The sequence below is a fragment of the Silurus meridionalis genome, chromosome 21, assembly GCF_014805685.1.
Source record: "Silurus meridionalis isolate SWU-2019-XX chromosome 21, ASM1480568v1, whole genome shotgun sequence".
Classification (NCBI taxonomy): domain Eukaryota; kingdom Metazoa; phylum Chordata; class Actinopteri; order Siluriformes; family Siluridae; genus Silurus; species Silurus meridionalis.
Genome location: NC_060904.1, coordinates 4,601,194 through 4,627,898, shown reverse-complemented (window position 1 = coordinate 4,627,898; position 26,705 = coordinate 4,601,194). Strand labels below are relative to the sequence as shown.

The following is a 26,705-nucleotide window of genomic DNA, read 5'->3' as shown; positions in this document are numbered from 1 at the left end:
CTGAGTTGCACGATTGTAATATGTATTAAATAATAATAGCAATGCTTTATATAATAATGACAATATTTGAAAAAGAAAAGTCAGCATATTATCAATATAGTAATAACAATATTATTATTATTATTATTATTATTATTATTATTATTATTATTACTACTTATGTTACCATTAATAGAAATAACAATCATAGAAATAACAGCAGTAGTTATCCAGGTGTTGTTATTACTGTTGTTCATTATTAATAAATACATATTTTTTAATAATAAAAAAAACAAATAGTTTTTTTTTTATTGTCATTGTTATTATTAATAGCATATAAACAATATAAAATTCCAGTAAAAAAAAAAGAATCCATTTTAAGGATGTGCCCTTGGGTAAAAAGTGTCAGCGATGATTTTTCCTGCTTTTCTCTCTGTCCTCAAAATGTTCAGGTTTTCAAGTGATGACAAACTGTAGACCACGATTTTCTCAGTGGTCTTGATAGTGCGTTACAGCGTCCTATTTTCCCTGGAAGAGGCTGCCACAAACCAGATAGTGATGACAGACATGAGGATGCATTCTATAAAAATTGTATAGCCTTGGGTGGATTGAATTCGTGAAAAAAAAACGTGTTTACTAACGAGTCAGTTTTCGCAATGAGACTTACATCATGTTTCACCTTTTTTTTGCACTTCATTAGCAGTTTAAAATGCTTTGAAACTTTTTTAAACACCTGAACAGGTTGTTTGCATGTGTTCGAGTCCCTGTTGTGTGTATAACGCAGTTCACATGGAACTGAATCATCTTAATGAAGCAGACACACGAGGCACAACAATGAAAATATAAAAACTCAATGCAATTATTTCACTGAAAAATGTACTTTCAATTGTTTTATTTGTATAGCACTTTTAACAATGGACATTGTCGCAAAACAGCTTTACAGAGATAAAGACAATATAAAATGTAAACTTATAAGTTGGTGCCTATAAGTTTAGTCCCTATCAGTTTGTACCTAATGAGTGAGCCAGTAGAGATCATTATTATTATTATTTAAATTAATTTCATTTCCATGTAGTGGAGTTTCGCCACTGTGGTAAAAAAATTCTTTATTTTCTAAGAAAAAAGAAGAATTATACGCTGCAGACAGTAAATACTTTTATCAAATTCAAGTTCAAATTCAAGTTTGACATGTATTAACATATTGACACGTATTATGTCCTTATTAGTGACGTGTTCACTAACGATTCGGTTTTCGGTTTCAACAGTAGCTCAGTGGTTAAGGTGCTGGGTTACTGATTGGAAGGTTGGGGGGTTCAAGCTCCTTAACCATCTGTGCTTCAGGGGCGCAGTATAATAGCTGACCCTGCACTCTGACCCCAGCTTTCGAACAAGCTAGGATATGCGAAGAAAGAATTTCATTGTGCTCAAATGTTTATGTGACAATTAAAGGCTACTCTTCTTTTTAAAGATCGTTCAGTGTGCATAGCAAGTGTCGATAAAATGTGTTTAAGCACAATTTTGTGGACATGTTCTTTAGATATGTAAAAGACAAACATTCAAGCAAGAGTGTCATACAGTATAATGAGAGTGCAGATGGCGTAGATTGTCATATAATATAATGCAGATAATATCCAAGCCAGAGAAATCAAGAACGTGAGGAATCAAAACAGCAATCAAAAAGCTTCGGAAAGTCAAATGTAAAAAGGAAGGAACTGAGCTTATTTTTTTAAAGCGGCTTTAACAATGGACATTGTACCAAAACTTTGTAACATTAAATTCTTCTTCTTCTTCTTCTTTCGGCTGCTCCCATTAGGGGTCGCCACAGCGGATCATCCGTCTCCATACCCCCCTGTTCTCTACATCTGCTTCTTTCACACCAACTACCTGCATGTCTTCCTTGGTCTTCCTCTTTTCCTCCTACCTGGTGGCTCCATCCTCAGCTTTCTTCTACCGATATAATTCATGTCCCTCCTCTGCACATGTCCAAACCATCTCAATCTCGCCTCCCTCACCTTGTCACCAAAACATCCTACATGTGCTGTCCCTCTAATAAACTCATTTCTAATCTTGTCCATCCTCGTCACTCCCAACGAAAACCTTAACATCTTCAACTCTGCTACCTCCAGCTCCATCTCCTGTCTTTTACTCAATGCCAATGTCTCTAATCCATACAACATCTCAGGTCTCACCACAGTCCTATAAACTTTTCCTTTCATTCTTGCAGATAGCCTACTATCACAAATCACTCCTGTCACTCTTCTCCACCCACTCCACCCTGCCTGCACTCTTTTCTTCACTTCTCTAACACACTCTCCATTACTTTGCACTGTTGACCCCAGGTACCTGAATTCCTCCACCTTCTCCACCTCTTCTCCCTGCAACTGCACCACTCCACTGCCCTCCCTCTCATTCACACACATGTACTCTGTCTTACTCCTACTGACTTTCATTCCCCTTCTCTCCAGCGCATATCTCCACCTCTCCAGGCTCTTCTCAACCTGCTCACTACTCTCACCACAAATCACAATATCATCCGCAAACATCATAGTCCAGGGAGACTCCTGTCTGACCTCGTCCTTTAACCTGTCCATCACCACTGCAAACAGGAAAGGGCTTGTAACAGTAAATAAATTCTGAATCTAACTTTACATTTATAAATCCATCCAAAGAAGTTTATCTGTTTTACATTTATCCTAAATGTGTGACGCCCTGAGACGGTATGAGAAAGAAACTATGAGAGGAACTGGGTGGCACCTAATGTCCATTCATTATAGTTTTAACAGTATATAGTGTTAAGTGTAAATGCAAAAGTGTTCATATAAATTGCGGTCCTACGTCATTACAGCAGACTTTTTATAATTATAGTCCAAATCCATCCTTCCTGAGTTGCTCAGTAACTTCATGGATGTTTAGACTTAGAAAATTACAATATATAATAAAAATAACTGGTCTAAAATCAATCAAAAGCCATCTGTAAAGAAAGATACAGCTTTCAACTGTAAACTGAACTAAATGAACCGAATCACTGAATAGAGCCGAGCTCAATGGGCGAAGCCGCACGGACGAGCGCCGTTCTTGTGACTGCGCGCGCGCTCACGTAATGACGTAATGACGTCACACAGATGCCGGAAGTCATGCAGTTAGAGGTATTTCCCACCAACCTTCTCTTACGTTCTGTTTAATTTTAAAGATATTTTCCCGATTCGAAGTTTATGCGCTGCATTTCCTAATTTGCGCCGTGAATTGTTTTGTTTTCCCGGAACCGTTTCCACGCGTCTTGTACCGTATAAAAAAAGAACTACACGACCCATGAACACCCGCTCTCCTGTCATTTGGTTATATTCAGTATTTTCTCTGTCATTTAAAATCCTTTAATTGCTCATTTCAGAAATATGAAAATAGACTGCTATTTGCTCAGGCTATACCCTGAGATATAGTTCTCCCATTATAGAGTACAAATAAACTTTGAGCGGTTTAACTTCTACACATGACATGACCTTTATCCGGCAACGGCGCTGCTCTGAAAGCAAAAGCAGAAGAATGTCTGAACACGTGGGTTAGTTCCCATCATCGTGCACGCGCACGCACATTGACCACTCGACCCCGAGCGCGCGCGAGGTTCGTGCTGTCAGGACCTGGTCGAACTCCACTCAAGACGAGACACCAAATTTCTCAGCAAAGTAACAATTTCCTGATGTTTAATGTATAAATAGGTTCATTTTAAGAATATAAAGGAGGTAAAGAATCTTCTTTCTTTCTTTCTTTCTTTCTTTCTTTCTTTCTTTCTTTCTTTCTTTTTCTTTTTTCAGGTAGTAAACTCTGACTGGGGGAAGTGAGGGACATGGCTGAGGACTTCACTCCTTTAGACTGTCTTCTGTCCACAGGTAAGCATGACTGAACACAAATTTCACTAAAATAATAAACTAAAACTTATATATATATATATATATATATATATATATATATATATATATATATATATATATATATTATGAGTACTGTTCAGACTGTGACAGTTAGACTGAGGTAAAATAGAGAGGTAAATCCAAATAAATCACATCATGGGGTCAAATACACTTATAAAAATGCATATAAATCACATCCTGAGGTAAAATAAACAGTTAGAAACACAGATAAATCACATCATGAGGTCAAATAAACTGGTAAAAAATACATTGAATTTAAAATTATAAATAAATTATAATATATATATATATATATATATATATATATATATATATATATATATATATATATATATATATTTTTTTTAATTTTATTATTTTTTTTAATTTAAAATTACATTCATACGTTGATAAAAATACAGGTAACTTACATTCTGAGGTAAAATAGACAGTTAAATACAGATAAATCACATCCTGAGGTAAAATGACAGGGAATGAGACCTCAGTTGGAGCTCATGTCAGTTGAGAATAAAACAATTGAGGAAAACTGTTGAACTGTGAAAAATAACGATGATTAATAAGATCAACAGTTTTAAGATTATTATTCAATAGCAGGATGCTGTGAAATGTTTTTGCTTTTTCTTAAATCTGAATGCAGAAGCTGTCCTAAACCTGTATATTTATATCTTTATTACAATGTTATATCTCCAGTATAAGCGATAACATGAACTACTTTGTGTTATGGATGTTCCACAACTGTCCTTCGATAAAAAAAAAAAAGAATAATGTATATTATGAATAAAAGGATTGTTAACTTGTAAGCAAGTTGCTGTGTTAGAACAGGAATAAATCCTATTAGAGGAACCTCAGGGTGTCTCGTATCACTTCTGTATGTTATTTATTATTGTCCCATAACAGCATGCTGGTGTTTAGTGTCCATTACTGAGTAACTTCAAAAGATGCCAATAAGTGTATAATAGAAAATGTTTAACGAAGGAAGTCACTGAAAGCACTGAATTTCACAAGAGTGAAACGTTTCTCTTGTGAAATCTTTAATCTTTCAGCGTAAATCATTTTTAGACTGAATCCTACCCAGGTTGTTGGATCAAGGTGGTACAGATGTGGTGGTGGGGTACAAGTGAATAGCAAAAATAGTATATTCTCTAAGTATTTAATTTAAAAAAAAAATGTAAACATATATTAATATGTACACAATCATTTTCAGTGATTTCTCCTGTATCCGGATTTTACACCAGTGCAAATACATTCAGGATGAGATTCAAGTTCACATGCATACACACATTTTCATCTATATCTTTGAATTGTAAAAAAACCTAAGGAAACCCTCTGAGACCTGTTGAGAACATTTGAAAGTCCAGGAGAAGCAAAATGCTTTGAAGAAGAGGAATTAAAGGGTAAAGAGGGTCATGCTACAATGCAGGCAACATGTAACACGTGTGTATGTATATATATATATATATATATATGTGTGCGTGTGTGTGTGTGTGTGTGTGTGTCTGTGTGTGTGTGTGTTAAATGTATTAAATTGCCACACACGCACAGGCTTGATGGATTCATGCTGTACAGTAAAACACAACTTGTGTTATTTTCTTTTCCAACAGGAACCCAGAAGATCTGCTTGGTCATCCTAAATCAGCCAGTGGAGCCTCACTTCTTCCATGTGCTCTGGAATAAAGGTATTGATTTTGTAATAATTAGGTCCTGGCATTTGATTTGCTCCTTCTAGGGATTTTTAGCGCCTTGGGTAAATGGCAAAGGCAGAAGTCCAGAATTATCTGAAAGGTCATTCAGTCCTGATTAGGGATATAGAGGTGCAACATCCACAATAAAGGGACTTTATATTAACCCCTGAACTAGTTAAAGTGCTCTCTACCATTTTCTGGACATTTTAATGCTGTCACATTGTTTGTCTGGCTGTGGAGCCAAATATTGCATGTTAGATGATAAACTTTGTATTACTTAAATCAGATTGTTCAGAAGGTGATAACATAACAGGATCTCTGACAGTTGTTCAGATCTTATGTTTAAGCAATTAAAATTGTTCTTTTTATAAAAGAATAAATAATGAAGGAGTCTCCAGTTTTAGAACAGTTTTTTTACACTTTAGAGAAATGTTTGTTCAATGTTACAGATTTTAACCAACAAACAACTCTATGTTTAAATACTACTATAAGCCCATTTACAGCAATAAAGTGATACTTTATTCAGTGTAAAGAGATTACTATGGTATGACACCAGAAGCTGAACTTGGGATGGATGACAGCTTCTAGACTTTTTAAATTAATAATTAAAAAAAATGGTAATTGTTGGCAAATTAAATGTGAACTTTAGTCAATAGTCATTACACATTTATTCAGAGTTTATCATCTGTGAAGGACCTCTTTCTGTTCCTAGAGATCTTGATGTATTCAAGAGAACACCTCTGCTCTGTAGGTGAACTGAGCACAAACCAGTGTTTTATTTATTTAAATTTAATTTATAAAATCATTTAAAAGCTTAAAAAATGAGGTAAATTGTTGTATTTACATGACATTTAGTAAAACATGTAGAGCAATTCTTCTGTTTTGGCTATCGGCAAAAATCCATCCCCATAGTTTTTCCATCTTTCAACCGCTGCCATTAAGATTGCAGACTCAGATGCTGTTTGTTTTTACATGTGAGAATGCGTGCTGCATGGAGAGCGCTATATAATATTTTCTATTTATAAAGTATTAATTACATAATTATATTTATCAATTAATATAGTCATTTATTTCCTTTAGCACATTATCTTGATTCAGTACTGTTATTTTTTTTTTATATATATTTTTTGTAATAAAGTTCAGTACTATTTTACATGTGTTATGCTTGTTTGTTTTTTATCTAGTATCCATTCCATCGGGTGATTAATCGGTTATCAGCAAGTACGATCCAGCCTAGCTATCGATATCTGTAAAACTGGTCCACCTCTATTCAGTACCCACATTTCCAGCGTTCATTTTTTTTCACACTCGTAATTGCGTATGACTTTAATTTCGTTGCCATGGCTACAAAGTTCCTACTGCTAATGCTGGTGCTACAATATGCTACTGTATATTGTTGGAAGATAAGATGAGATAAGTCTATGATAAAACTCCATGAAAAGGGTGAAAAGGTTGGCGCTATAGCTTGTGCTTTCGGCCTTAGTCGAATGAACACATCAGATAAAGTATATGTCTGATTTTTCTGGCTTCTCTTTACATTTGCATAAATTAAAATGTATACATTTATTAAAAGTTTCATAAGAAATGTTGAGCTATTGAACTCCTTTTTGTATAAGCTGTGTATCTTTTTTAAAGTGTCTATTCGACTGTTGGCATTCGTATTTTATTTTTTTTATCTTTTGAGGCTTTTGATTGGAAGATTGTGAGCTCAAATCCCATTACTACCAAGCCTCTGAGCAAGACCTCACTTGAGGAAATGAAAAAGAAGCAAATGAAAAAGAAAAAATAATTGTAAGTTGCTCTGCCAAATTCCATAAATGTTAACAAAGAAAGCTGATGTGTTTCTATATAATCAGTAATTCTGTAGTTACATTTTTGCTCATTTTTAATTATTTTGTTTTTACTAGTGTTTCAGTGATCACATTACAGTTTCCGAGTCACAGACCATAGGTTTAGTCACCAGTGTTTATCACTTTGTAACAGTCAAATGTAAAGATTTAGCATTAGGTTTTCAGACAGAGGAATGGTTTCATGCCATGCCATTATCTATTCACAACTGTATTAACAGCATATTATTAAGGGGAAAAAAGAGAGACATACATTTTTAAACATTAGTTCTTAACATATTAAGAATGAGAGGTAATGTTTAATAAATGCATAAAGGTTCAACAGTAATAAAGCACTTTTAGGATGTATCAGAAGTAATTAACTTCAGACTTCTAGACAAAAAATATTAACTTTTCTTACAGTTTATTTAAAAAGTTCACCTACTTTATAAAAGCTGTGTGCTTAAGCGAGGACTCCTCTGTAGAAGCAAAAGCAGTTGTGATGGCTGCGTGAAGCTGGGAGCAAAGTGCAGTTCTCCAGATAGTTGTCTTGAAGGGACTATAGCCAGGCGCTCCACCTTTCTCCAAATTAAGTCCTGTGAGGGTTCATCACCACGTCCGCCCGCACCTAGGGAGTGAACGGTCAAAGTCGAGTCGTTCTCTGTGACTCACCTCAGTTTAATTTCTCTTCAAAGTGATGGTGTAGTTGGAATTGTGCTTTACATGAAGAGAGATGAAATAGTATGGGTGCATGTTGAAGGGCATGTTTGTGGACACTTGAATGCAAGATACATATTTGCTTTTTGAACACCCTTTTCCACATTTAGTTCCACTTGTTGGTATAATAAACTCCAATTTTTTGAGAACATGTGCCACTAGATTTTAGAGTGTGTTAGTAGAGATTTGTGCTCTAGTAAAGTCAGGTACTGATGGAGGCCTGGGGTGCAGTCAGTAATTCCAAGTCATCAGCGATCCAATTCATCATTTATCATCGGGAAGTGGTAGCTCAGTTGTTAAGGCAATGAACTTTGAATCAGAAAGTACTACTAATCTGTGGCTGCTAGACCCTATATCTGATATATATTGTGTGTTGTGTGTGCATTCTTCCAGCTGTGATCCGAGCATGTGCAGACGGCGGCGCCAACCATCTTTACCGACTGACAGAGGGCGAAAGGGAAAGGTAAGAGCAGCTTCATCGTGTCCTTTCTTTCTTACCTGAGAATATACAGATACCTGAGAATATTTTCATGCTCTTAAAGAGAATTAAGGCTGCGTGATTTTAATAAACTCTTATAATAAACTATTGTCCACTCCTTAGTTATTTTATATTTGTCTCTTTGATTGATCAGGAATATTCCAAAATCACAGCTTTATTTGATCTATATCACAGTGCTGATGAATTCTTAGTTGTGATTGGTCAAGAAGTTATAATTCATTTCTTTGAAATTGACAATTGCTTGTGCTTCATGAACAAATCAATCAGTCTCCAATGTCAGTGCTGGAACTTTTTTTGTACATAAAAACAAATTGTAGTTAATAAATTTTTGTCCTTTTTGAATCAAGAAAACTGGAACGTCATTGTTTTGCAGATGTTAAACAACTTAAACATATAATCCTTGATTAAATAAAAGCCTGAACACTAGCAAATTGCTTTAATATAAAAGGAATAAACGGGTTCACACACCATTCTGTATTTGATTATATTCCTGCATGCTCGGAAAAGTTTTATTCTTTATATGCGATATAATTTGGCAAATTTTGTATAGAAATTTTTGCCAAAATGCATTTTTTTTTAAATATATATACATATACACTATATGGACAAAAATATTAGGATACTACTTTCCTGTCACTTAAACCCAAACCTGTTCCAGCATGATAATGACCCTGTGGAACATCTTGAGTGGCCTGAGTACCTGACTTTACTAACGCCCTTATGGGTGAATGAGCACATATCTCCCCAAGAACACTCAAGAATCTAGTAGAACATCTTCTCAGAAGAGTGGAGGTAATTATAAAAGCAAATGATAACTAAATGTTTAAAAATTGCATAAAAATCTTATGGTCTGGTGTCCACAAGCTTTTGTCCATGAACAAATTTCTTTGATAAAGGCAAGCTAAGAATTCCAAGTTAATTTTGGACATTTGTGCATAATTTGTACTTTGAAGACAGTAGTTAACCCAACATGAGCTCCATACTTAATTATCTAACGATCTGTTAATCAGATTAGTGTTTTTTTGTTGCAACGGATGTTTTAAAAAAAATGTTTTCACTGTGGGTCCTCCATCATCCATCAAATCACTTGTATGTGTCAAATCCACTGATGTCTCTGTCATCAGTAGACGTTCCTGGGAGCTGTCATAACCACTCCGTCGATTCTTTTCTTCATTTATAATGTATGCCGTCAAGGGGAACTCGTCAGGCCGCGATTGAGTCTGACGTGATTGTATCGGTCTGAAGAGTAAACAAAACCTCCTGTGAGTTGGGATGCGGTGGTTTAAACAAGAAAAAAGGGTCTGCTGGCTAAATTGCCCTTTCTCAAGGAAAGCGTAATCAAAGACAGGGAGGTCTCTTGAACACTCAGCGTAAGGCTGATTGTACTCGTAAATCAGGCTACTAACTCCCCATTTTTGCTCTTGTTGATTCGTTTTTCGTTCATCAGAAATTGTTCAGGACTTGGTGACCTCTTGTCCTTTCACATTAAGAACAGCTATAGGGATCAGGACCATACTGAGAGTTCTAAATGTTTAATGCAGATTTTATTTCAAAATCTGTATTCAGAACAGGGTTACTGGCTTTATCAATTGTTACATGATAATGACGCACATAGGTTTGAGTTTCTTTAACAATGCCAGGTCATGGACTGCGAATGTATTGTCTGTGAATGTAATTAGCTTTGTGACCTTTCACTGTTTGATTAGCTGTAGACGAATTGAAGCATAATCACACGACTGATACAAATCTGCTTTTGTATCCATAGTATCTTCTCGATACTTTCTTTAAGCACAGAGGTTTGAGATTTTTTTTAGGTTGAGTAACTAAACAGAGAACCTGGAACTGAAATACCGGACACTGAACATCAAACTATAAAAAGTAAATGTGGTTGTTGTTTGTCTGTCTGTGTGCATCCTGATTAATCTAACCTCAATTCAACCTTCAGGAGCAACAGTGAAGTAATGATTCAAATGATCTGAACCAGATGTTCAGATTAGGAACTTGTTCATAAATGTGCAGATGTTCAGATTGGTAGATCGTTTATTTCTGATCCAGATGTTCAGATTAGTAGATCGTTTGTATCTGAACCAGATGTTCAGATTAGTATCATGCCTATAAATATGACAGATGTTCAGATTACTAGATTGTCCACATCTGAGCTGGATTATCAGATTAGGACCTTGGCAATGACTAAACCAGGTGTTCAGATCAAGAGCTTGTCCTTAACTAAGATAGAATTAGAAAAATCTATTCAACTAAGCCAAATGTTTATATTAAGAACTTGTCCATAACTATGCCAGATGTTCAGATTAGTAAATTGTCAATATCTAAGCGAGATTGTTAGATTATGATTTTGCCATTAACTGAACCAGATGTTCAGATTAGGAGTTTGGCTATATATGTGCCAGATGTTAATATTAGTAGACTGTAACTGAGCTGGATGATCAGATTAGGATCTTGCCATTAACTGAACCAGATGTTCAGATAACAAGTTTGTGAATAACTAAGTTAGCTGTTAGGATTAGAAATTTGTATTTAACTGAGCCATATGTTCAGATTAGGATATTGTCCATAAATGTGTCAGATGTGCAGATTAGGATCTTGCCCATAATTGATCGAGATTTTCAGATCACGAGCATGTACTTAATCAAGCCAGATGTTTAGTTGAGTAGACTGTCCATAACTGAGGCCAATGTACAGAGTATGAACTTGTCCATAACTGAATGTGAATGATATTTGATTTTGGTGTGCATTCAGGGTTTTCTTTGTACTTCTGGAGAAATAGAACGAATAAGAACGCTTTCTTTGTCACATATATGTTACAGCGGAGAATTAACACAGACAATTTTTTTAAAGGTATAAATAAAATTTTGGTAGTTTGAGCTAAGAATTAACTTTGACTCACCCATATAAAGTCAACTAATTTTGTATCACAGTATAAAGCTAGCTTGCCAGCACTTTTATGGATCGTGTCCTTCTGCTTATCCTTCAGTATGTAAAAAAACAGCAATGACCAACCTGGATTTTTCTCTCATTGTGTTGTAACAGACTGCATAAGATGCGACAGGTGTTTTGGTCTCGAGCTGATTTTGGTCCCAAACTCTTGCCCTGGCTGCATTCTGTAATCCTAATTTGTGCCAGTCAAAAAAGTGAGCTTATTTACAGCGTTCCAAGCTTTCCCATTACTCTTATCACTTGAAGTGACACTTTAATTTGAATGGAAGAAAGGCACGTTCGGGTTTCAATTGGACCTTTTTGCCAAAATGTTTCATGTGTAAGGGAGATGTCAGGAGGAAATGTCTCTATAGACTCCACTTTAAAGTGGCTGCGGATTTTTCTGGGCTCGAGCCTATTTAGGGGTTCTCAAGGGCAATACATGGAGATGGCTTTTTTATACAGCTTTCTAACAATACCATTCTGTATCAGTAGCAAGGGCCCAAAGGGAAATCAGAGTTGTATACAAGATAAAATAAAATGTATTTATTTAAAATAAATCAGTCTGTTATTAGGACATATTGGATTTAAGGCTAGGGGAAACACATTCTCTATATAATGATTTTCTCCAAGGTCTCCAAACATGCATTTGAGTTCAAATTCATCCCAAAGTGTGTTGTAAATATTTGGTGTGGGTTGGAAGTTTTAAGCATACGGATATGCAGATACACTATATGGACAAAAGTATTGGGACACCTGATTTTACAACAAAGTTGGTGGCACACAATTGTATATGATGTTTTTCGATGCTGGGTTGGAGTGGTCTATAAAGCTCTGACCTCAACTCTATTGAACAAATTTAAGATCTCCATTAACACACTCCAAAATCTACTGGAACCTAAAGGAGTGGAGGATTTTATAAAATGAGGGCTAAATGTGAAATTAGATGTTAGATGTTGAAAATGCACATACAAAACTTCTCACGTGTCCACATATTTTTTGTCCATATAGTGTTTATAACCAGTGAACAAAATAACCATTTTTTTACACACGGGTTTCGTGATATTCGTCATCTCAACCACACCACGTCTGGTGATTACTAGAATGTAATAACTTTCTTTAGGTTCCAAATATTAAGGATGTTCTTCTGAAGTTTTAAGTCTCTGTCTTTTCTCTCTCTCTCACTCTCTCTGCCAGTTTTCTACCGGACTACATTAGTGGAGATTTTGATTCAATTACGGCCGAGGTCAAGAATTTCTACTTAGAAAAGGTATTATTTCCACACCCTGTTCATCCATCAGTATCCATCTGTTCATCCATGCTGTATTCTTTATTCTTCATATGTGTAAATATTTTATAATTGTGCTGAACGCAATGTTTTATTGCTGCTACTGATGTCACTTCTATTATATAATTCTATTGAATGCAATGAATTTTCTCATTTCTTTTTAATTATATACATTTTTTTACACTAGAATTTATTCTAATAATTCTTCTACACTTGCCTGCTAATAGAATTGTGGCACCATTTTCTCTAACGAAATTTCCGCTACTTTGAATAATTGCACTCAACGATTTTCTTTCATCTAATTTCTATAAATATTATATTTGCACTGGATGCACCATTTTTTCAAGATTTCCATATTTTTTTTAACATAAAGTTGCTTCCATTAACGCAGTTTATTATTATTAACATTAACATTGTGAACATCAACACTTTTCATTTAAAAAATAAATAAATATTTACAAAATACTTACATTTTAATAAATAAAATAATATTTTATAATTTATATATATATATATATATATATATATATATATATATATATATATATATATATATATATATATATATACATTTTATATTTTATTTTAAATGTCAAATGTCTTTATTCCATGACTTCTTCAAATGTCTTCATTCCTTCCATCATTCATTCACTCCCTCGATATGTAACGATTTTCTCCTTCTAAGAGGAATTCTTGAAGCTGGACAAAAAATGCAAAAGAATCCATATCTTGAGATTGTTGTAAAAACTGTAAACAAAATATCAGTTTTCCAGGGCACTACAAATTGTATTTCAGCGCACTATAAATCGTATTTCCAAAACAGTGTGAGTAGCCACAGTGACGCTGCACTAACTCAAGTTTCTTTTTTATAGTCCTGGCATTGTTGTGTATGTTTTCAAATTTAATTCTAATAATAATAAAAAAACATGCATTGCAGAGAGTAAACAAACCTGCGGTCCACCACTTTTTAAATTATGTTCCGAAAGTAAAAAGGATTGCTTTCTGTACACATGTGCACCAAACTGGAATCCCACTGAAACGGTATAGTACGAATACGTATACCGTTACACCCCTACTGTTTATTTTTATTCCATTTTGTTCCCAATTTGCTAATTAGAAATTTAGCTTTCTCAGTGCAGTCTGACATTTTACTTTCTGCCAAATCCCCAGAATGTCTTGCAATTTGATTGTGGGTATTTTACGTAATGCATCAAATCCAAAGAAACACAACACCTTTGCCACCAGCACAATGCTTAAAGCATTTGTTAGAATATTAGGCGTGCAAAGGCTCTCATCTCCTGAATGTCAGACGCAGGGTTTTGTAATCCTCTGCTGCGTTTGAGCAGTCACCTGAATCGGTGCATAGAGACGCAGCTATTCGGGCAGAACTGAGAAGGGCGAGACTCAATGTTCCTTGCAGTCCTTTCTGACACGTAGAAGGAAGAGAAACTTAAATCCATTCATTCATTTTGGGTTAAATTTCATTAATATTCACAAAAAGATTTTTATTCGGGTTTCTTTCTTCTTTTTCCTCTCTGTTCCTTGGATTTACGTTGTCTTAGAAGTGCAAGCTGATTGAAACAGCTGATCAGGATCTGACAGACTTCACTAAGTGCATGGCCCTGATGCTGGAGGAGATCAAGAAGCGACGTGTGCAGGTTCGTCTCCCTCTCATCTAGCCGAGCTTCTCTATTCTCACACACACACACTTTTAAAGTCTCACCATGCTGCAGAATCAGACTCATCTTTATCCTTACTGCATGCTGGGAAAAAAAAGACATAGAGTCAGTGTGCATCATTCACTATATAACATGGCCCTTCCATCCTGCAGAGCATCAGAGAACATCGAGGACCTAAAATATTCCAGCACTATGTAATAAAGGTGATGAAATGTTCATACCTGTGGAGATAAAGGGTGTGTTTGCACCACAGCTTTCCTCATACATCTGTGTTTGAGCCAAATTCACATTCAGTGTGTGTGTGTGTGTGTGTGTGTGTGTGTGTGTGTGTGTGTGTGTGTGTGTGTGCAGTTCTGAACTTTGACAGCTTGTATATAAGATGTTGGCCTTCTGACCAGCACACTTACTCTGGTGTTTCCTTAGTGTATCAGACCTGAAACCTAAAACACACACACACGTCTTTTTTTGTTTTTCTCGCTTTTCTTCTAGCCTTACAAAAGTATGTGAGAGTGTGGCATCCAAAACAAATACACATTGTTTATTTTATGTTTTTATTTTTTGTTTGACATCTTTCTGGTAAGTTTCCCTGGGATGCTTTTCAATTGTTACTATAGTAACAACTTATTAACAGTGATCTTAATGGTATATGGTGCACGCTCAGACAGGCTAATTATACATAATGACAAAGAAATGCATCTTATAAGTGTTGCTCTTAAGTAAGCGTGCTGTGTGTATTTGCCATTGGTAGAATTAGGTGTTCATTAAGGTTTTTACAGTGCAAGGTTAGGTGACTTGGTGCTTTGCCTTTTATTTTTATTTTATTCCACTCATAAATAAAAAAGGAACGACTGATTTAGCAAAATGTAGTTAAGTATAAAGTGAGATATGATACACTTGAAATGTAGTGAAGTTAAAGTAAACGTCTCGACAAATGGAAATATCTCTGTAAAGTACAGATACGTGAAAAATCGACTTAAGTAGCAAATTACATTACTTCGTTACTGTCCACCACTGGAAAACTTGACCGTTTTTGAAGGTCCTTCTCCATTCTATGAATGTGCAAAATGTGGCTACATTTCTTTCTTTGAAAGTATACTGTGTCTTTATTGTATTTAGGAGCCTCTTCAGCTTTAAATGCTCGGGTTGAATTTGCTGCAGTCATTGTAGAAGGTCAGAAAGAAAATCATACCCAGCGAAACCCAGAGGCCTCACATCACCATTTGTAGTTCAGATTTGGAGTCATTTCCCTAAATGTCAATGTAATTACCCCACCACTGTAATGCCTACAATTTATGTGTCAGGGTCTCATAATAGTTCGCTTTGGGGGTAAGCTTTTAGAGAGATTGCAACACAAGAGCATCAGTCACCCGCCTGGATGTAATAATCGCAGTGCTTCTGCCAAGTTGATCATTTTCCTCTCCTCGCCTCAAAATCATACACACACACACACACACACACACACACAGAACTTTGCAAAGAAAAGTGCATTAGTGCTTGAAGAGATACAGGTGTACAGGTGTATTGGATTAACAAGAAATCATCCTTTAACGACCCATTGGCTCTTCTTTATTGGCAGGTGGACACCATCGTCACGCTGGGAGGCTTAGGAGGGCGATTCGACCAGATCATGGCTACGGTGGAGACGCTTTTTCACATTCAGAAGATGTCCGAGATCCCTGTAGTGGTCATCCAGGGCTCCTCTCTGGCTCGTCTGCTCCGAGAGGTAATCATTACTTTGATCTTTGAAAAATATTTGTGATCTGGCTATAATTTGGAACTGCAGCTGTGGAGGATTTTTCATTTAGGAATAGAAGTCATAAAGAAAAAATTCTATTCTGGTATTGTCCCAAGTCTCAACAGACCCGAACTGGTAAAACTGGCATGTACATCCTAAAGACCACTGAATTGGACAAATAGTTCAATTGTATAAGACTTGTGCATGATTAATCTTTCAAAGATTTTCAATTTTCAAGGAGTGATAAAATATTTAAATAATGTCACAAGGACTGAATGACTGAAGAACTGTTTTACATGAACCAAAGAAGACATTTTGTATTATACAATTTCCATTATTACAGGTACACCTGTGCTTTTTAAACATCCCGTTCTACATTAAGTCCCCATTTGCTGTTATAACGACCTCCAATCTTCAGGGACGATTCCAATCTTGCAGAGAAAATTAAATACTAACAGTTACAGTTTGGGGAGGAAACACATAAGGCTGGAAAAAAGGCAGGTGTCCCAATACTTTTGCCCATATTGTGCCATTTCTTGTTGCAATGCAAAAATATGTTGATACTGAATAAAAAAGAAAAAAGAATCAAATCACACATCGGTATTTATTGACACTTTGCTTCATCGTTTCTTTTTCTTTTTCGCTTTCACACACTTTCATCTTCAAACTTTCTCCTTCATCAGTTAGCAGACAAAGATGAATCATCTCCGTGACTTTTGAAAGGTCTCAAATGGAAGGTGGTAATTGGAGTTAAACCATAGGACATCTTGACAGTTTCTCAAGGTCTTCGTGTGGGTGCGACCGTATGTGGATTTAGCTCTTGTGCTAATTGGGATCAGCACACAATTGAACTTCAATGTTATTCTAAGAACAATAGCACTTTTGGCTGTGTTAAACAGCGTGAGAGCAACACCGCATTGCTGATTAAATCACATGCTGATGGGGGAAAAACACTGCTACAGTGGAGGATTTATAAGATTATTTGTTGACGTGATTCTGTGGTACAGTTAATAAACGTATAAAATACTTAAACATAATAATTTCAACTCAACTCTAGTATGTGTAGCTTGGCTATGAACTGTGTGTGTGTGTGTGTGTGTGTGTGTGTGTGTGTGTGTGTGTGTGTGTGTGTGTTTTGCTTCTCCAATACATCACTAAATGATGAGCTGTTGAGCTGACTCAGGTGTGTGTTTGGGTTACACTGTGCTAGACTTTGGACCTACAAGCCCACAGCTGTGATTAAATTATAGCTGAAGCAGTAGATTGTGTGTGTGTGTGTGTGTTTCTCACAGGGCAGGAAGCACCAGCTATATGTGAACACCGGTTTGGAGGCCGAGTGGTGTGGTTTGATTCCAGTGGGTGGCCCCTGCCTTACCAGTACCTCGGGGCTCAAATGGAATTTGGGTTAGTGTCTCTCACACACACACACACACACACACACACACACACACACACACACACACCATTTGTGGACATATGGCTAGAAGAGTCAGGTGTCCCAATACTTTAGTTCATATAGTTTATATTTTGTGATTAAATATTATTGGTCCTATTTGGTTAAAAGATCACCCTTAAATTCTTGCTCAATCTATCAAATGTAGCTCAAATGTCTGTATAAAATGTATGCCTTACATTATAGACCTGTAAGTTTAAGTGATAAAAACCTTTTAACAGAGTAAATGCACAGAAACAGTTATAATAAGTGGAGGCTTGCTGATTGAAGCTGTGCAAAAAATCTGAAAAATAAAGGCTTCTGTTTATAGTGACTTCTAAAGGTCAACGCTACTAAGACAGAGCTACCTGATTGGAGCTTTAAAGTGAAGCGACAGAACAAATTGCTTGTTGTTTGTGTCACTGAAGCATGAGCTTTCTGAGCTTTTGGATTTTGCTGCTGACATAAGGGCTAAAAGCACATTACACTTTCATTTAAACTATTTCTAACATAAGTCCGATTTCTGTAGTCAGGCCTAAAGATAAAGGCATCTGCAGCATCTTCACCTTCAGACAGTTCCACATTTATTTCTGAGAAGTACAGAGGGGACATTTTTACTGCACCAGACAAGATTTCAGCAAGAGGTTTGAACATTTCAGCTGAAAAGTTCATTGTGTATGATGGGAGTTATGGAGAACTTTTTTATGAAATTTTCACTATGGTGTCTAGTGATTTAGTTCTGCCTCACTTTTTCACTATCAGAAGCAGGAATAGGATAACTTTCTATTCAAGACCAAATATACTATATGGACACCTGACCATAAGATTTTTATGTGCTTTTTGAACATCCCATTTAACATTTAGTTCTCATCCTCCGCTCTTCTGAGATGTTCCACTAGATATCTGAAACAAATTACATTGTGCTGTAATGTATATGTGACAAATAAAGGCTATTCTATTCTATTCTATTCTATTCTATTCTATTCTATTCTGATAAGAAATCAAAATAAAAATAAATCATTGTTACACTATATGGACAAAAGTATTGGGACAACCGACTTTTTCATCCAGATGTGATTCTTCCAACAAAGTTGGTATCTACAAAGTTGGATGCACACAATTGTATATGATGTCTTTGGATGTGGTGGATTTACTTCACTTGAACTGGGAGACCCAAACATGTTCCAGCATGACAATGCTCATATGAAGATCTTGAGTGGCCTGCTATAGAGCGCTGACCCCAAACCTATGAAAGCTGACTGCACCCCAGACCTTCTTACCTCACCTACATCAGTACATCAGTACCTACATCAGTACCTAGAAACACCCTTTTGCCTCATTGAACACAAATGTTCACAGGCACACTCAAAAATATAGTGGAACAGCTTCCCAGAAAGGGGAGGTTATAATAATAGCCAAAGTTGACACTAAAAATGGAATGGGAGGGAGGTTCAAAAAGCACATATCCAGTGGTCAGGTGTCCACAAACCTTTGCCCATACAGTGTGGATTAATCAGTTATCAGATGTTGCAAACCTCCATTCCATGTTCATTCTAGACAGAGTGGAACACAAAGAGTTCTGAAAGAGTGGCTGTGTTTTAGTTTAAGTAAATGCTCACAGGGGCATTGATCACACAAGCTTCAGACTCTCAGCTGTGATCCAAACTAATGGGTTTCTTCACCTCCTTCTTTCACCTGACGGGCATGTTCTCTCTGTGGCTTTTTTAACTCCATACATTTCATCCTACCATATATTACTTTTTACAAGTCAGTTGTCAAAATTAACTGTTCATATCAGTGGTCATTTTAAAACTGAATCATGATGTCTTACTCAACATCAGGATGGTTCTGTCCTCTTCACCTAACACAAACTCAGTTATGATCTCATTTTATTTTTATATTCCTCTCTGCTATAGTTTTTTTTTTAAGCCATTTTTCACACAAGCTCATAAAAGTGTCCTGAGATCTCAATCTGACTGCAACAACTTTTTGTTTTTTGGGTGTGAACTTGGTTGTTTCAGCCTTAAAGAGAAGTTCCTGATTTTGATTGAGACTTAGATTATGCCAGAAAACACTGACTGCTGATTTGACTCAACAATCATTATAGCGTTGAACATGAATGAAAATCTGTTTCCACACCCCCAGTCTTTACCTCAGTCTTACCCCTGACACGTTCTGCATTTTCTTAAAACCACCACTGCACATGCAGGATTCTTCTTCTAACAATGGAAATCTATCTTCATGATTTTCAGAATAATGCAGAACAATTTTCATTCATTTATAGTGAGTAGGATTTCAAAAACTTTTTATGGGAATTATGGGAATATATAAGAATTAAACGAAATTCATAGGAATAAACTGGTAATTACTACTAGTACTACTACAGAATTATACAGGTTACACATTAACAGGGAACTTAAATATAATTTTTTTTAATCTTGCAGGATAATCTCAGTTTAAACAATCAGATTTATTGCAATTTTAGTTTTCTACCTGCACATTCATCAGGTCACATGCACACAGCACACTTACTGCAGGGTTACTGAGGCCACACCCCCTACATGCACTGTGCCTCCTTTCATAACACATTATTTCTTCAATCCTGCACACAAAATAATGTCAAAAATTGTCCATCTTATCGAGTATTCAAATAAATCTGTTTAAAACTTCCTTGTGCTGTGTGTAAGCTGCTGTGGGACAAAACTATTTTAACAATCAAATCAAATTTGAGAATTCAGCAGCATTATGTTAATCATTCCTTATTTTTTTAAATATGCTTTACAGACAAACGTTTGTGAATTCCTAACAATTACACATGCACGTGATTGTAGAACCTGCTGTTTCAGATTTATATTCTATTTGCTGCAGTGAGCTCCAATTTTCCAGGAAGATATTCCATTAGATTTTGGTGTGTTTGTGGAAATTTGTGCTCATTCAGAAACAAAGGCCATTAATAAAGTCAGGTACTGATGTAGGTGAAGTGAGGAGGGGTGCAGTCAGCATTCACATTCATCCCTAAGGTGAATATCTTTGTGCACAGGGGCATTGTCCTACTGAAACAGGTTTGAGTCTTCTAGTTCAGATGAAGGGAAAATGTAATGCTACTGCACCCAAAGACATTCTATACAATTGTGTGCCTCCAACTTTGTGGTAACAGTTTTGGGGAAGAACCACATATGGCTGGAAAAGTCAGGTGTCTCAATACTTTTGTCCATATTGTGTGGGTTCAGAACATTTAAAAACTTTATGAAAGTGAAAATCTTGAATGCATTTAAACACCAGAGTGTCTGTGCTCATTTTCCCAACCAACATAAAGTTGCATGATAACAATCGTTAATTACATTTTAAATCATCATCATATTATTATTTTTTTTTTAACAGACAAGCAGGTGCTGGAGTTCGGGAAGCTCGTCAGCACGTCCAACACGTATGAAAAGCTCAACGGCAAAGACGAGAGAAAACCGGTGACCATCACCACAGACAGACCTCTTCTATGGACTATGGGTATTAAAACAGAGGAACTGAATCATTAGGAAATGTGTGTGTGTGTGTATATATTATATATACACACACACACTCAAAATCCATGATCTGTTATAATAATAGGCGATTTTTGGTATCCTCGGATTTATTAAAACAAACAAAAAAATTGAAGAATTATCACAAAACAGAACATGAAATTTTGAAATTCAGTCCCAGTCCATTATCCAGCGTTGTTCCATGCTTCCAATATCCAAAGAGGTTCAAAACCGTGAGGATTCAACCACCACTGAAAAAGAGGAACACAAAATTAGGTTCATGACCAGTCATGCGCAACACTTATAAGAACATCTGATTATACAATTCACAAAAATGTGCACATAACTGCTATGTTAACCCTTTAGAATTCAGACAGCTGTGACACATCTGCTGCTACACACTAAAACTGGGCAATATGATCATAGAATACATAATACTGTGGTAAATCTATACAATATAAGTAATAACATCAGGCTGTATATATATAAGAAACTAGTTTGAAGCAGCTAATTCAACGTTAATGTTTGTAATTTTATAAGGAATCTGCAAAAATGGAAACCTTGAAGAATGAAGGTTGTCGCTGTTTAATGTGGAAATGTTTTGTATAATGATAGGATTTCACCTGACTAGAAGGAGTGTGTTTGCTGCAGCTTTACAATTTTTCCTTCAATTGAACTATGAGACTCCAATCTGATCCAGCACAACAATGCCACTGTGCACAAATCGAGCTTTATTATGTAGGTGTGGTTTCCCCAGGGTTGATTTAGAAGAACTCGGGCGTCCTGAACAGAGCCCTGGCCTCAATCTCATTAAAAACCTTTGGGCTGAACTGGAACTTCAGACCTTCTTGCATAACAATCAGCACCTGGTCTCACTATGGTTGCAAAATTCCAGGAATGTAAACTTTTTTTTTTATGGGAAATAACAGGAATTCATGGGATTCGTTTAGATTTATGTTAGTATATAATACAGTTTATACACTTTTTAATTATTAATTCCCATAAAGTCTCGTGGAAAGTTTCCAACTTGAAATATTTCCAAAATTTCCCAGCTGAAGTTCCTATGGACAGTTTCTGGAAATGTACTGGAAATTTTCCACCCCTGAACCTCAGTAATGCTTTTGCTAAATGATCACTAGTGGATTTACTTCCCAGAAGAGTGGAGTTCATTGTAACAGGATGTTCAATAAGCAAATATGGACATGATGGTCACAAACCTTTATTTTATTTTAACTCAAGCATTGGAACATTACTTTTAATCCAAATGATCCTGTTTTAATCTCATTTCTTGTGTACCTTGTACTTCAAATGCACAAAAAGGAAAAAATAAACATGTAAAACAACCCACCCGGTCTGTTATCGAATTAAAGGATAACTTACACAATGATGTTGTTGATGGGGATGTGTATGAGTTTGACAAAGAATCCGATAAAACCCATGATGGCAAACCCAATCGCTGTGGCCATTGCAATCTTCTGAAATTCTATAACATAGGAACAAAATGCAACTTAATAATTATATTGTGATCCAGTTTCGATTTGATGCGAGACACAACACTGGGACTCATTTCTTAATAAACTAAGGGTATGAATTCAATCACAACATACATTAGGTCTGTAAGAGAAAAGAAATTATGCTATTTCTTGATCCACTGGTTTGCCACAGAAAGTTATTTCAGCAAAATGGTGAATTCTTATTGGAGGAAACTCATCAAAATACGACACGGAAGGCGGCTGAAATATGCACGAATAAATAATGATGATCTGGCGTGCCAGTGGTGACAAACGGACCTTTTCTGTCTGGTTTTGTGCATCTTTTCACGAGCCTGATGGAGTCCTTGACGAACTGGCGGCCGGGTTCGACAAACTGCATCACCTGATCCATGTTGTATTCGGACTGAGGAGGAAACAGATACATAGTGTTTTAATCCTTCTTACCAAAACATGAGAGAAAGATGGACAGAGAGAAGAGAGACAGACATGGAAAGAAACAGGCAAAATAAACAGATAAACAGAGCTAAAGAAGGAGGACAAAATAGAGGGAAAGAGAGACATAGCAAGAGAAGGGGGAGAGAAAGGGAAAGAGACAAAAACATCAAAGTACACAGGCAACAACAGACAGAGACACACTGGAGACAGACATAAACAAAGTGAGAAACAAAGAAGGAGACAGAAAGACTGGAATATAAACTGAGATTTAAAAAAAAAAAAAAAAGTAGACAAAGATAAAGAGGGATACAGAAACCAAGACAGAGAGAGAAAGAAGGAGGGCAGACACAAACACAGGGACATACACAGAAAGAAAAGACAGACACTAGTTTGATAAGATGAAATGTATATTAGGCCTAAATCCCGAGTCTCCTCCTGTTCTCTATGTATTAAACACTATTTATAATACAGAATGAGTTGAGATCTGACCCTCACATGCTCCGTGCAGTACAATAACTACAGCGCTATTACAGGACACGCTAGCTATGTTGCTAATGCTAGTTACCTAGCCAAGTTTGTAATTAGACCTAACACCGGCTGATATTTTACACATAAATTATTAAAATATTCTTATAAAAAAACACCTTTTATAGAAATAAACAAACAGGGGGAACCTACCGGGTATTAAAGGCGGATCTGTGGAGTTCAGAGAAAAGCCACGTAGCTTTTACACACACTTACTAACCCAGAAAGCTGACGTAGCGCACCACTGCGCATGCGCACACCTCACAGAGACTTCCTAATTCAATAACTTCTATTGGCTAATACAAATCCGTCATATGGCCTATTGACCAATCGCAGAGTAGAAGGCGGGACTCCCCCTTGGCGAATCGGAAATATTAAAATGTATACATTTTTTTAAATTGTATGTATTTAATTTATATATTTATAATATACATTTATTGATTATCTATCTATCTATCTATCTATCTATCTATCTATCTATCTATCTATCTATCTATCTATCTATCTATCTAATAAATCATCAATAAATGTATATTATAAATATATAAATTAAATATCATATACAATTCTAAAAAATCTATACATTTTAATATTTCCGATTCCCCCTGGGCAAATGTACCTTAAATTAATACTTTTAAAATGTTTAATATTCTAATCAACATTGGTACAGACAAATATAAATGCTTTATGCAAATGTATGTTTATTATTAGTAAAATCATACTCAACACTGAGCACGAAGACGAAATATTCTTGTAAATGTTTTAAAGTAGTTGTAAGTGTTTTCATTTGCGTAATTTATCAGGAAACCACACAAAACTTTTGCTGTTTCCACACAGATGGTTTATATACATATATACAGTATCTCACAAAAGGAACAATACTATAGAAATGAAACTTGGATATATATTATAGTAGTCAATGTGCAGCTTGTACAGCAGTACAGTTTTACTGTCCTCTAAAAATAACTCAAAATACAGATGCAAAAGTGTGTACACCCTAAGGGACAATAACTGTATGTTACTTAACCATATAAAGCCACATCTCCTATTCATCATGTCGATGTTATTGTCTGCTTGACAGGAACATAAAATTTGTGAATCTTGTATTTGAGCAGTTAAAATTTGGTGCTTTGACTCCAATTCTCTCATACTGACCGCTAAGTGTTCAACAAGGCACCTCATGGCAAGGAACTCTCTGAGGATTTAAGAATTGGAATTGTTGCTCTTCACCAGGATGCCTAGTCTATAATATTGGTAACTCCCTGAAACTGAGTTACAGTACACTGGCCATGGACTTACAGAGATTTTCCAAGACAGGTTTCACTCGAAACAGGCCTCGCAAGGGTCCTTCAAAGAAGTTGAGTCCTCGTCAGGTGGAGAAGCTGCTACAAAAAACTCATACATGAGTGCTGCAGCATTGCGTTAGACCATACACTGCGCACTGCAACAAGTCTGTTTGCATGGCCGTCGTCCCAGAAGGAAGCCTCTTTTGCAGCTGGTTCACAAGCAAACCAGACAACAGTGATCCAAGATCATGAGTTACTGGAACCATGTCCTGTGTTCTGATAAAACTAAGATAAACTTGTTTGGCTCAGATAGTGTCCAGAATGTGTGGCTACACCCTGATGAGGAGCACAAAGAAAATTGTTTCTTGCCTACAGTCAAGCATGGTGGTGGTGGCAGCGACATGGTCTGGGGCTGCATGAGTGCTGCTGGTACTGGGGAGCTGCAGTTCATTGAGGGAAACATGAATTCTAACATGTATTGTGACATTCTGAAGCAGGACATGATGCCCTTAAGAAAATGGGCCAAACGGTAGTTTTGACATGATCAAACTCCGTAAATGTTAAATAACCATCTCTCATAAAATACATAAAAAAACCATAAAATATTTGCAAATCAACCATTTTGTTTAGATGCTGCAGTATGCCTTTGTCTTTCGCAGTCGCAGCAACATACCAGATGGTGATAAAGGAGGTAAGTAAGGACTCAAAGATGCAGGATTTAAAGTGCATCATGACTTTGGTAGGTTAATGTTCTTCAGCTGTCACAGGACATACAACCTCTGGTGTGCTTTTTTAATTAGAGAACTGACGTTCAGCTCCCACTTGAGGTCCTGAAAGATGATGGTTCCCAGGAAGCGGAAGGAGTCAAGAGTGTCGACAGCAGAGTCACACAGCTTGATAAGGAAAGCTGGGGTTGGGGTCTTCCTGAAGTCAATTACCATCTCTACTGTTCTGACAGCATTGAGCTCCAGGTTGTTCTGACCGCACCAGGTCACCAGATGGTTAATTTCCCACCTGCACGCTGACTGGTTAATGTACACCTGCTGGACGACACCGGTGTCACCCAACTCGAACTCTGCTTGGTTAAAGCAAACGCTTCAAGCTAAATGCACTTAACGCTGCAGAAGCCCACACTTCTGATTCTGAAAGCCTTACGCCAGATTTTCCTGGACCCCCCGGTGACACGTGATGTGTTGAATGAAATCTGACTGAATAGAAACTCTAATGTAAATAGACAATCCTAAATGCAGCACAAACCAAGAGCAAGGGAATAACTATTGGAAATAATTGAATACATATTCAAGGGAAAGAAATATTAAAATGTTTATAAAAAAAAATAAAAAATCCTTTTAAAAGAGTTGTAGGCTGATTTATCTTAAGTTTGTAATCTAGTGTACCAGTGTAGATTTATTTATTGATAGAGACCCAAGTTTATGGAAGTATGGAAGGTTTTAGGAAGTTTATGGATGTGGTGAGAGGCAGGTCACATGCAGGACAGGTGGGTATGGAGACGGATGATGCGCAGTGTTGACGGCAAATGTGAGCAAACAAAAGCATTGACATATAATTTAATGTTATTATTATATGGAAGCATAGGGGTAGCAAAATTCAATTTAAAATGTAATATGCAAAAATGCCAATGCAATATACTGTACAAAAATGGAAACGTATTTCTGTATTTAAACTTAAATTTCCATCAAACATACATGCGAAAAATTTGGTGGAAAAGAAAAATTTTATAACAATTTACA

The 26,705-nt window shown here is 36.2% G+C and overlaps 2 protein-coding genes across 3 annotated transcripts; one reads left to right on the top strand and one right to left on the bottom strand.

Moving 5' to 3' along the window:
* Positions 1 to 2,927: 2,927 nt before the first annotated feature.
* tpk1 (thiamin pyrophosphokinase 1) lies at positions 2,928 to 21,466 on the top strand. 2 transcript variants are annotated; one of them, XM_046833719.1, is made up of 9 exons: positions 2,928 to 3,125; positions 3,789 to 3,863; positions 5,507 to 5,581; positions 8,524 to 8,593; positions 12,761 to 12,833; positions 14,414 to 14,509; positions 16,107 to 16,253; positions 17,558 to 17,669; positions 21,079 to 21,466. In XM_046833719.1, the coding sequence occupies exons 2-9, from the start codon at positions 3,821 to 3,823 to the stop codon at positions 21,228 to 21,230; spliced, it is 768 nt and encodes a 255-aa protein (XP_046689675.1). In that variant the 5' UTR covers positions 2,928 to 3,125; positions 3,789 to 3,820; the 3' UTR covers positions 21,231 to 21,466. The 2 variants fall into 2 exon arrangements, with proteins under 2 accessions (XP_046689675.1, XP_046689674.1); XM_046833718.1 differs by lacking the exon at positions 2,928 to 3,125 and adding an exon at positions 3,150 to 3,659.
* sec61g (SEC61 translocon subunit gamma) lies at positions 21,308 to 23,949 on the bottom strand. Its single transcript, XM_046833720.1, has 4 exons — positions 23,822 to 23,949; positions 23,006 to 23,111; positions 22,596 to 22,698; positions 21,308 to 21,466 (listed from the first exon to the last, which is right to left on the bottom strand). Exons 2-4 carry the CDS (start codon positions 23,097 to 23,099, stop codon positions 21,457 to 21,459), a joined length of 207 nt encoding a protein of 68 aa, XP_046689676.1. The 5' UTR covers positions 23,100 to 23,111; positions 23,822 to 23,949; the 3' UTR covers positions 21,308 to 21,456.
* Positions 23,950 to 26,705: the final 2,756 nt, after the last annotated feature.

Bases quoted from the DNA above. Each gene is read 5' to 3' on its own strand.
- tpk1 (XM_046833719.1), top strand. From the start codon at position 3,821: ATGGCTGAGGACTTCACTCCTTTAGACTGTCTTCTGTCCACAG. The intron at 8,594-12,760 runs GTAAGAGCAGCT...TCTCTCTGCCAG, and splicing joins ACAGAGGGCGAAAGGGAAAG to TTTTCTACCGGACTACATTA. The intron at 12,834-14,413 runs GTATTATTTCCA...ACGTTGTCTTAG, and splicing joins AGAATTTCTACTTAGAAAAG to AAGTGCAAGCTGATTGAAAC.
- sec61g (XM_046833720.1), bottom strand. From the start codon at position 23,099: ATGGATCAGGTGATGCAGTTTGTCGAACCCGGCCGCCAGTTCGTCAAG. The intron at 22,699-23,005 runs GTCCGTTTGTCA...CCTATGTTATAG, and splicing joins CACAAAACCAGACAGAAAAG to AATTTCAGAAGATTGCAATG.